Below are 10,982 nucleotides of genomic sequence, written 5' to 3'. Positions count from 1 at the left end.
CACATCCATTTTCCACATGCTGTGTATGTAATAATAGACAAGAGATGGGGTCGTTTCAATAGATTCCATTTTTTCAATGTTTCACCCACTTTAAGACTTACCATGTTTTACAATGTTTGAAGTTTACTTTATCTTATATTAAATATTGCTGCACGTAGCGAAAGGGAAAAGAGATCTGGAAAAGATGGATGTTTGTTCTTTTTTGTTTTATATTATCTTTTCTTTTTCAATGAAATTCTTCAATTACTACAATGACAATGTTAATAATAAGGCATCGTAGACAGTAAATAGGGTTAGAATGATCATGTTAACAGCTGAAAGAGATGGCGGTGGTGCATTGTTTATCCCACCCCCGCCGAATATCATCCCAAAGTAGTCACCACCACCATCGCTGCCACTGGATCCTGAGCTGCTGGAGGAGGCTTCGTCTCCAGGGTACGAGGTGCTCTGTCTGTTCTCCCTACACAAATGAAAATGAAACAAACTTAAAACATAATATAATATACAAGATTAAGCAGATGGGTTCGAGTAATATGCGTAACATGAAATGAAATTTATTGCCTCGATTTTACATTATCATGAGATCAAATCATGAGCATTAATAGAAATAAATTCATTTATAGAACTCAACATACAAAGAAAAAAGTTTGAAAACTGTGGTCTCTCTTCTTTGATCCACTTGGGAAAAGAGAAGTAGGTGAGTGAGAGGTCATAAGTTTGATTATAAATTGAAGCTGATAAGTAGGGTCCACCATTTCCAAATAATATAGAGAAAGAAAGTGGGACCTAAAAGACATAGCTGGAAAGCAAAAAACTTTATATATATATATTATATGTATATATATATATATATGAAAAAGGAAATAGAAAAGGTACAAAACTACTTATACCATACTACTAACCAAGAGATCAACTTTTCACCACTGCTATTCATTGATTAATTTAATGAAGAAAAACCCCCCACTTGCCTCAACTGCTCATTTTCTCTGTACATACACATGTTCGCCCTTTTTACCCTTTTTTATGTTTACAATTTTAAAAAGACAATTCATTTTTTCCTTTGGTCCATAGGACAACTCTACTCTTCTAATTGAGCTAATGTTACTCACCTTTAAAGTATCCTAAATCCAAGAGTTCAATATACATATTAAATATTTACAAGTATATCACATCTTTATAAATGCTCCTAAAAGACAATATATCATGTATTTAATTTTGTATGAATGCAAATACTAATAAATATATTCATAACTCAATTTTGGAAAAAAAAAAAAAAAAAAAAACAACTTAATTATTTATTTAAATAAATTTTCTGACTTTACATATTTTTTTGATATCGATACATCCATAAAATTGAAATCTAGATATTGACATCAATATCGATATTTTAATCCTTAAATGTTACCCAACAAACAAGAAAAAAAATGTAGAAATTACTTGAGAAGCTAAGATAACTAACCATTCTAGGGTGTCGGATGTACACGAAGCTCTAAACATAATATTGGTGCTATCTTATTTATGGCTAAAATACAATAATCACAAATAATAATGATGTTTTTGCTATATATCTTCATCATTTCCGTAACAATATAGAGGGACAAATTCAATAGGTTAGAAGAAGAAAAGGAGTGATCATGGTGATTATACATTTGATTTGAAGTGAATGTGTATATAACCCCGAGTAGAATTTACCTTTTCCCAATGAATAAATAAGGATCTAAATAAGATTTTGATGTGTAATGGAAAGCAATGGGTCTTATTTTCGCAGTGCACAAGTGGACAGAAGAGGCAAAAAGACAAAAAGAAAAGAAAAGAGAAACAAATAGAGGTCTAGTGTGAGGACAAAAAGAAAGCAATGGGTCTTATGTTTACTTTCTCATTTCCCACAAATTACCACTCCAATTTAACCTATTCTTTTTTGTTAAAATATATCATTATCTATGTATACTTAAATTTGATCAAACAGGGAGTATGAGAGCATTTTGGTAAGTGGAGGAATAAAAAAAAGAAAGAAGGGTACCTGGAGCCACCGAAGACGCCGGCGTTGAGAGTGAGCTGGTCGACAAGAGCGGCGGATTTGGGCGGCAAACTGGAAGCTTTAACGTACATATTGCTGAGTCCTTCGCCGGAAGGCACAAAAAACGCTCCGTTTACCATTATGTCCCCCTCCGTCCTCCAGTTCCACTCCGACCAATCTCCCGCGTTCGTGTCCACGCGCTTCGTCACCTATACCAAACGACAAGGTTTTTTTCACTGCTTCAAAACCAATCATAATAATTCTCTCACACGTGTGTGACTTTTTTAAATTCCCTTTTTTTTCAACATAAAATTCGTCAGGTCAAAATCAATTCTGAAGGAATTAGTTAAAATTTTAACACTAAGAAAAATAATTTTCAAAAAGGTGCTTTTGTTCTTGAAGATGTGTTAATGGATGGATGGAAATCACTATAAAACTTGGAGTGAAAATTTTTAAATTAATAGAAATCTAATCATTATCAAATCACCATTTTTAACCATTGTATTTCCTTTTCAATTAAAAGGTTAAACCTTTGAACTTTTCTCCAACTTCTTCTTCTTTTCTTTTTTTTTTTTACTTTCCAACAATAGCTCTCAACTATTTCACACATTATAATATTTTCATTGTCCAAATTTGAAAACAATTTGTAGTCCAAAAGTAATTTAAAAGAAAATTATTTTAAACTTAATTGCCTCAGCGGAGCGTCCCATAAACGCGCCGGTGAGCTTTATTACGGAGTGGATAAACTGAGTAAGATGAACGTACCTCCTTCGCATTGGGATTTCCTGGAGCAATATACCGATTCCCTTGGCTGTTGATCGTCGGATTACCACTCCCGCCGATGGCGTACATCTCCCACGATTGGAAATCGTTGTTTACAACGTGAATGTATCCCCGTCGGCACCGCGGCATTCTCTGAACCAGCTTCTCCCCGAACAAATTAAAAGCTATTGTCACCTGCATCCCTGAATCCGGCGTGAACCCATCGTCGTGCCCTAACAACATCACCTCATCGTGGTGGGAGAAGTAGTTGTTCGAGATCGTGATTCCCGTCGATCCCATTATGGCGTCGATTAAGCCATCGGTACAGTACGAGAGAGAACAATGGTCGATCCAGATGTTGCGTGAGCTAAAGATCGATATTCCATCGCCGTCGGACTTTCCTCTGTATCCGACATGCGTAGGGGACGATCGGATGTTGGTGTGACCGGTAGGGACACAGTGGTGGATGTTGATGTTGTGGATGATTACATTCGAGATGTATTGGAGTGTGATGCAACCGCCGCCGGTAATGTGGACATTGGCGCCTCGGCCATCTAGGGTTTTGTAACTGTTCATCATGAGTTCGTATTTGAGTTTGATTGTCATATCTGCAGCAAAGACGATCCAAAGAGGTTCATCTTGAACCACGGCGTAACGGAGAGTTCCAGGTCGAGGGTTTACAGGGTCGGGATCGGAGGAATCTGTAACTACGTAGATCTGACCTCCTTTCCCTCCCATGGCATCTCGGCCGAATCCAATGCCGCAATCGGCGAGTCGTTGGCGATTAGCTTGCCAGTTTGAGTCACAACGCCAACAATCGTCGATAGGGTTTGCAGTTTGACAGGAATTGGATTGTCCTTTTGAATGAATGGACAACATTTGTCTTCTGAAAAAGGAATCATTCACACTCCTGCAAGAAAGAGAGATAGCCTTGTATTAATGCGGGGGAAGCCATAGAAACAGGGGAGCAGCAGCTTGAGCAACACAGTAATGCACACCAATTGTTCGATAAAATGTCAACTAGAGTTCAGGTGCAGAACCCCATTTGGGGTGTGCTCTTTTTACAGCCAGGAACAATGGAAATGGTGGATACCCAAGATTCCAAACAGAGAAACCAACAAGATTGAGTCAAATGTGATAATGGATGAAGAAATTGTTACCTTTGAACTTGATAAGCAACAGTCTCAGGATCTGGTAGAAGATTTGGCACAGTGAGATTGAAGTTGAAAGTTGCCATGGTAAGAGGAAGCAGAGTGCAGCTCAGAAACCAGATGAAGAAGAGAACTCCAGTAGTAGCAAACATTGTTTGGAGCTGCTTGAGAAGAAGTAGAAGAAGAAGAAAAAAAAAAAGAAGAGTCTTTTTCAGAATGAAGACTCTCTTTCAGGTACCTTCCTCTGAAATGAACTAAGAACAAATCTGGTTAACTATAAATGAAACTGCAAAACAACATAGGAAAAAGAGAGAACATGGGGAATGGCAAAAAGGGTAAAGAAGGAAACTGGAAAGTGCTTTATTTTACTTTGTTGTTAGGGTTTTTGAGGATCAAGAAGGAATGGAGAGCAAGACAACTGTGTCTGAAAGAGGGTATGTGAGAAGGAGAAGGAGAAGGAGAAGGAGAAAGAGGAATGGTTCTTTCTCCCTTCCCTTCTCTTTATTCTCTTTTGCGTGTCCTTTTGCAGACTGTTGCTTACATTTTTCTATCTGGTTTTTTTTTTTTTTGGTTGGCTAAATTTATTATAGGGATATGAAATGTTAGTATTCTTCTTCTTCCTTCCCATATCTCTGTATTAAAAATTATTTGCTGAGATGAGACAGTCTGTTTTAACGTTCCTCTGCATTCAAAACTATACTTTCTTTTTTATTCTTCATTATATATATATATGTGTGCGTGTGTGATATTCTTCTTCATCTTACCTTTTTTCTTTTACTAACAACTTTTTGTGTTTCATGATTACTTTCTTCAAATATTGGTTTATTTGTAGTTTCTACTTCTAATTGTCAAATGTTTGGATTCCTAAACTATATTGAATCATGTGGTCTGAAATGAAACTATATTGAATCATGTGGTGTGAAATGAAACTATATTGAATGAAATGAATGTTAAGAGGTTAAGAGGATGTTGGATGTGATTAGTAGAATATGAGATTTTAAGATATTAATTGGTTTGAACTGTTTCGAAAATAATTGTATTTTTAAATTTTTTATAAATATAGCAAAATGAATCAAAATATCACATGAATCGAAGTCTGTTTATTTCTATCACAATAGTTTGGTTTTTTTACACCACACGCAATATTTTGAAAAGATTTATCTTTTAAAATAATATTTATCTTTTAAAATAATTTTCTAAGATAAAAAAAATGGTTAATTTTTTTTTCTTTTGCCCTTTTCAAATTATAAAGAGACCGAATATATGTCAAATCATATTTAAAATTGCAAAATATACAGCAGAAACCAGCCATGAATAAATAAATAAAGAAATAAAAATATGTGTAATAAAATGAGTTAAGGTTAACCAAATCAGAAATAATGATATCTTCAAAATAATAATATGATAAAAAAACAGATATGTAAGAAGCGACCTCCAACATCCAACCTCCCACATGCTATTCTATATATCTATTTTCTTAATGAAACCAATTTTGACTTAAAATTTTGCTTTACAATAAATGGTTGGTGGTTGGATGAATTTGATTGATGCCTCCCTTACTTAACACATATACATAATATATCTATCTATTTCATTTTCATCAACTTCCATTGTATTCAATTTAATTTTAATTTTTTAATCAACAATATTTCATGTTACTAATGATTAAGGATGGTTGGGTTTAGTTTAGTTCTTTTTATTAAAAAAAAATTGACCAATTAAACTATATTCAAGTTCCATCAACTACAGTCATCTACTCTTAAGAAGAAATAGTTTGAATAATGTTGTGGACAATTGAGACCTAACATGTAATAAAAAGACAAGGTGAGAAACATTAGAAAGTGACATTTCTATTTGGTATGAGACAAGCTTTAAAAGTTTAAAGAATATAGGTTTGCAAAAAACGCTTGTGATAAAATAAAAAAAGTGACACAAAAGTACTTACGATAATATAGAGCTCGTGTGTACACAGTACGATGAGATCAAATCTTTAACTTATAGGAAGTAAGACCATATCATTATAACATATGAACTGAGTTTATTTCAACTAATACATTATATTTTTTCTCATAACATAGGTCTGAAAGTTTGAAAACAACACTTCTCTACAGGTTCTTTTTAAACAGATGGTCGTTTGTATTTAACACTATGAAAACTCAACTGCTTTTCTTAAATTTTCTTGCAAATATTTCAAACACACAAATATAATCGACAACCTTCTTTTATGCTCTCGAGAAGTGATTGTAATGTTTGAATTAATTTTACTAAAAAATGAAATCTAAGTAACTTAGATTGAGACGTTTTTTAAACTAGACTTTTATTTTACATATTTTGGAACGTATCCATTTAAAACTAGTTAGCTTTGTGATTTTTAGGTTGAGAAGAATTTGCTAATATAACAATAAGTTCCAAAGTATTAACAAATACGTGATAAGAATTTTTGTCTTTTTAATAGATATAACAAAATTTAGATCTAGCTCTCGAAGTCTATAAGTATATTGATAGAAAGTCTGTCATTAGTATGAGTTTATCATAGATAAGATTTATCATTAAAAAAGTTTAAATTCGCTTTCTTTCCAATCGTTAAAAAAGTGTTACTATATACTTGATAATAATGTATGTATTCAAATCCAACCTAACGGTTTATTATTTATTTTTTTTTGGAAAAAATTGCTTTTCATATTGGGCTTATGAAACCATTACGGCCCAATATTGCCCATCAGCTCATGAGATGTTTGGTTCGGTATACGTAGGAAGATTTAAATTAGGTTCGGAACTTGCTTCGGACAGCCGTTGAGCTGCTTGAATAATATCACATTACAAATTTACCCTCAAACGTTTATCAATTTCGCGCTCAATCCGAATCCTCGCAATTCATTTCCACTCTTCGGTCTCCTCTCAGCAGAAGACACTTTTATCCTTCCTTCCAAGATCTCTTGTTTAAGTTTAAAGATTTCAGGGTTCCACCGTAAATTCTCCAGCATGGAGAATATCATTTCGCTCGATCCGGAGAACTGCGGTGTTGTAGGTACTTTCTTGATCCTTTCCTTCTTGTCAAATTCTTCAGATTTCCGTTTGTTTCCGCTTGATTGGTATTAGTACAGTTGGAGTTCCGGAAATTTATTCCGTTTCTAGGCATTGGGATTGCTTAATTCGAACTCTAATTGCTTCTGGGCTTTATATGGTTTACGAAGGGTTCTAGGTTTTGCTTAATTAACTCCGGTTGTTTCTACCGTTTAGGAGTTCTGTAGATTTTGGCTGAATTATTGAATTTAGGTGAACTACCTCGGGCTTGTTCTAAGTAATCAAAGCAAGCGATTTACAAGTTTGTCTTAGTGACTGAGAAAGTTGGTTTTAGGTCAAAATGTGAATGTGGCTGGGGAGAAAACGATGGGGAGCTCCAAAGTAGGAGGTGGGCAGAGGAAAAGGCTTTCCGATATAAGCAACTGGAAGGAGCAACCTACACTGCAGAAGCGAGATACGAAGACGCAGCCGGGTTTGCTTATGACCTGTGAATATGTTGATAAGTTACAGAAGGTAATTCTGATGTGTTCTATAAGCTGCCCTGTTTGATTGGCTAATATTATTGATGATGTTTTGATTTTCTGTTCCAGGAAAATATGACACTCATGAAAGTTATCGCGGAAAGAAAGTATCCTTTTCGACAGTTATATTGATCCATAACATTGAGAACCAATTTTCAGAAATTGCAGCAGCATTTTTTTTCCATAACGTTGATCCATAAAATAGCATTTTTTTTTCTTCTTCTGAGTTTTCCTTTTCCTTTTAATTGGTGAAGTTTTTCCTTGATGAGTATTTTCAAATAGTCGCATAATTGAGATAAGTGGAAAGGAGTTAGAGAAATTGAGAACCAATTTTCAGAAATTGCAGCAGCAGAACATGCAACTTGCCCAAACAAACAGTCAAATGCTGGCGGTAATTTTGAATCTACTTTTTTCTGTCTTGAGTTTCCATTGTATCACTTTTTCATGGGAAACTAGTAACCTAGAAACTAAATTTAATACTTGGAATCGGGTTTTTTTTCCTTTTCCAGGAACTGAATTCATGTAAAGATCGGGTGAGATAAATTTCTGTAATCTGAAATTTGATTTAGTTTGCACATCAAACTCCCTTTAAGTTGCTGCAACTGAAACTAATTTTATTTTATACAGTTAAAAGCGCTTCAGCATGAGCTTGGATGTAAAAATGGCATTCTTATGTCCAGAAAGCTGGATTTGGAGGTTACTTCGATTCCTTTTAGACATTTCAAAGTTGCAATTGAGTGTTTATTGATTACTGACACTGAAAATTTTCTTCCCAGAGTAAAGGAAAATCAGCAACACTTCAACCTGGAGAGGTGCATAAACAATACTACTGTTATTCTTTAGTAAATATTTCTTAGGTTACTTACGCATTTCTTTTCTGTACCGCAAGGTAGGGACCACCGAATGTAATGAGGCAGAGGAATCTACAAATGCAAATCAGGATAACAGGCCTTGCAAATCTAACAGGCGACGGCAATCCAGACGACAATGTAATTGACAGTGCACTAATTACCTTCAGCTTCAAGATATACATATTGTCGTTTTTTGAAAACCAATTCTCTTCTGAGTGCAGCTTTTGGCACGTCAAGTCTTCAGACAGAAGTTCCAAAGATTGAAGGAAAAAGGTTTTTTCGTGGATTTAATTGCTTTATTTGGGTTTATCTGATTTTAGCAAAACCATGATCTTGGTTTAATTTCTGATAGGCCTTGTTTGAGACAGCAGTCTGCAATGTTCAAAACCGAGGAACCCCTGGCTGCCAATGATATTTTGGAGACAGAAAATTCCAATTCTAATGATGCTTCTCAATGTAAAGAAACTTCAGTTCTACAAACAGAGGTGCAAAAGGTTGAAAGCAAGAGGTTAGTGCATGGATATTTAGTTGCTTTATTTGGGTTTTGTTTTCAAGATGTGCTCAAAATGAAGCATAAGTACATACTGAACATTAGCTTCATTGAATTTTCAATAGGCCTTGTTCCAGAAGGCAGTCTGCAAGATTCAAAGCTGAGGAACCAGTTACTACAAATGACTTACACCAAATGGAAACTTCCGATTCTACCAATACTCCTCAATGCCAGGAGACATCAGTTCTTCAAGCAGAGATTCAGAAGGTTGAAGTCAAAAGGTCTGTTCGTGGATATTTAGTTGCTTTGTTTGGCTTCATTTCTAAAATTATTCCAGATAGTATAGCATACACGAGATCAATTGACATGAGCTTTACTGACTTTCTTATCAGGCCTTGTTTGAGAAGGCAGTCTACAAAATTCAAACTCGAGGAACCAGTGGCCATCAAAGACTCACTTGAGATTGAAAATTCCAATTCAACCAGTACTGCTTTTCCATGCAAAGAGACCAAGTGTGAAGTTGTTCCAACTTCATCAGTAGGAAAAGAAGATTATGACAATTCTATTGATATATCAGAAGTTCAAGAATGTCGGAGGACATCTGTTGGTAGACCGTCGAGGCGAGCTGCTGAGAAAGTTATCTCCTATAAGGAAATTCCACTTAATGTCAAGATGCGCAGACAGGTATGATCAATCCTAACCAAAATTGCTTCGTCCTGTTGTCTAGAGGAGAGATTTGTGATATTAGTAGATATTGAAGACAAGACTGCAACACCAGTTTTGTATCTGTATTCTTTGGTAGATTAGATTCTGCTCTTACTGTAAAAAGCTCTAGTTTGCTTCCTTGTACCTTAAGACTTAAATGAGCTCATTGCATGAAACCAAACCTTACAACACCTGTCAGACTAAAGTGACCAATTAGTTTTAGGACACTATTTTATCTTTGAAACAACACTCTCGTTTTGCCTTAGCAAAGTTAACTAATGCATCTAGTTGAACGTAGCACAATGAGGAAGCAATGGTATTATGTTTCCTTTGCCATTATCTGATGCTTGATTAGTTCAAGGGTTTGTTTTCTCTCACTTTCCATTGGCATGTTTGGAAGGATGAAATAGAATGATGAGTTTGTAGTGGGTTTTAATTCCAAGCCCCAATGTTTGAATCGAACATTTTGGGCATGGTTTGTAGTATCAAACTTATTCCCTTCCCTCAATTTTTAACTCAATCCTCTTTCTCGTGGTTTTCACATTTCACACTCACACTCTCGTTCTTGTTCCGCTCTCAATTCTCCACTCATTCCAGCACTCTCAAATTGAATACCAATCTTTTTTTTCTTTTCTTTTTTTTCCTGTTTTACTCTTGCTGCTGCTGCATGGCCTTAGTTTTTCTTATCTGATATGATTGAATATGCATATTCTTTTGGAAAAAAAGATCGAGTCCCAGTTTGTTAAAACCAAGAGAATGTACAGCACTAAGTACTGCTACATTCATTAGTGTTTTAGTCTGCTTTTAAACAGTTTTGAGTTTGGAAAAAATAGTAGGGGGAAGAATTTTTGTGGTAGGTAGTGGTGTGTGGACCCCAAAAAAATTTCACCTGCTCTCACATGCTAAAGCAGACAAGGAGACACTAAACCAAAAGAAAAAGGTGGATTTTATGTTTCATCTTTTTCTTCTTCAAATCCAAACCGCGTTTGATCCTTAAGTGTAAAAGAAAGAAATATATATGTATATAATACACACACACAAAAAAAAAAAAAAAAAAGGAATCAGAAGCCTTTGAATGTGTTCCTTCTGGCTGCATAAATCATTTGTATGATTTGGTGAATATGTTTGGGATTCACCCAAATTACTATTATTATAACATCATCCGTAGACTATGCTAATTTTGTAATTCAACTTAAATGTTTTCAAAGGTAAACGATTCATTGTATTGTTATGATAAAATGCATCTGAAAGTATAGTGTGAATTTCTGGTAAAACCTTTTCGTGACTATGCAGAGAGGATTCCAGCACATTGCCTTTTTCTTTCTCTTTTCTTTTCTTTTTTGTTATCCAACATATTATTGGTAAACTTGAGTTTTCCATTGTCATTTGTTGTGTGGTATAGTTTATTATTGTTTGAACTTCTTGCAATTTAGTCCTTATTACCAAAAAAAAAAAAAAAAG

General features: G+C 34.8%; 2 protein-coding genes across 3 annotated transcripts; one reads left to right on the top strand and one right to left on the bottom strand.

Annotated features, from left to right (window-relative positions):
• Positions 1-163: 163 nt before the first annotated feature.
• LOC101207535 (probable pectate lyase 12) lies at positions 164-4,575 on the bottom strand. The gene is made up of 4 exons (XM_004150323.3): positions 3,940-4,575; positions 2,783-3,689; positions 2,021-2,226; positions 164-460 (listed from the first exon to the last, which is right to left on the bottom strand). The coding sequence occupies exons 1-4, from the start codon at positions 4,080-4,082 to the stop codon at positions 247-249; spliced, it is 1,470 nt and encodes a 489-aa protein (XP_004150371.1). The 5' UTR covers positions 4,083-4,575; the 3' UTR covers positions 164-246.
• Positions 4,576-6,774: 2,199 nt separating this feature from the next.
• LOC101209479 (SHUGOSHIN 2) lies at positions 6,775-10,041 on the top strand. Of its 2 annotated transcripts, XM_031880558.1 has the most exons (13): positions 6,813-6,958; positions 7,171-7,206; positions 7,289-7,467; positions 7,545-7,582; positions 7,758-7,866; positions 7,985-8,008; positions 8,103-8,171; positions 8,252-8,287; positions 8,365-8,464; positions 8,548-8,599; positions 8,679-8,834; positions 8,942-9,097; positions 9,209-10,041. In XM_031880558.1, exons 3-13 carry the CDS (start codon positions 7,321-7,323, stop codon positions 9,504-9,506), a joined length of 1,185 nt encoding a protein of 394 aa, XP_031736418.1. In that variant the 5' UTR covers positions 6,813-6,958; positions 7,171-7,206; positions 7,289-7,320; the 3' UTR covers positions 9,507-10,041. The 2 variants fall into 2 exon arrangements, with proteins under 2 accessions (XP_011649425.1, XP_031736418.1); XM_011651123.2 differs by lacking the exon at positions 7,171-7,206 and having other exon boundaries at positions 6,775-6,958.
• Positions 10,042-10,982: the final 941 nt, after the last annotated feature.

Source organism: Cucumis sativus, chromosome 2 (assembly GCF_000004075.3).
Source record: "Cucumis sativus cultivar 9930 chromosome 2, Cucumber_9930_V3, whole genome shotgun sequence".
Classification (NCBI taxonomy): domain Eukaryota; kingdom Viridiplantae; phylum Streptophyta; class Magnoliopsida; order Cucurbitales; family Cucurbitaceae; genus Cucumis; species Cucumis sativus.
This window is presented reverse-complemented; position numbering and strand designations above follow the sequence as displayed.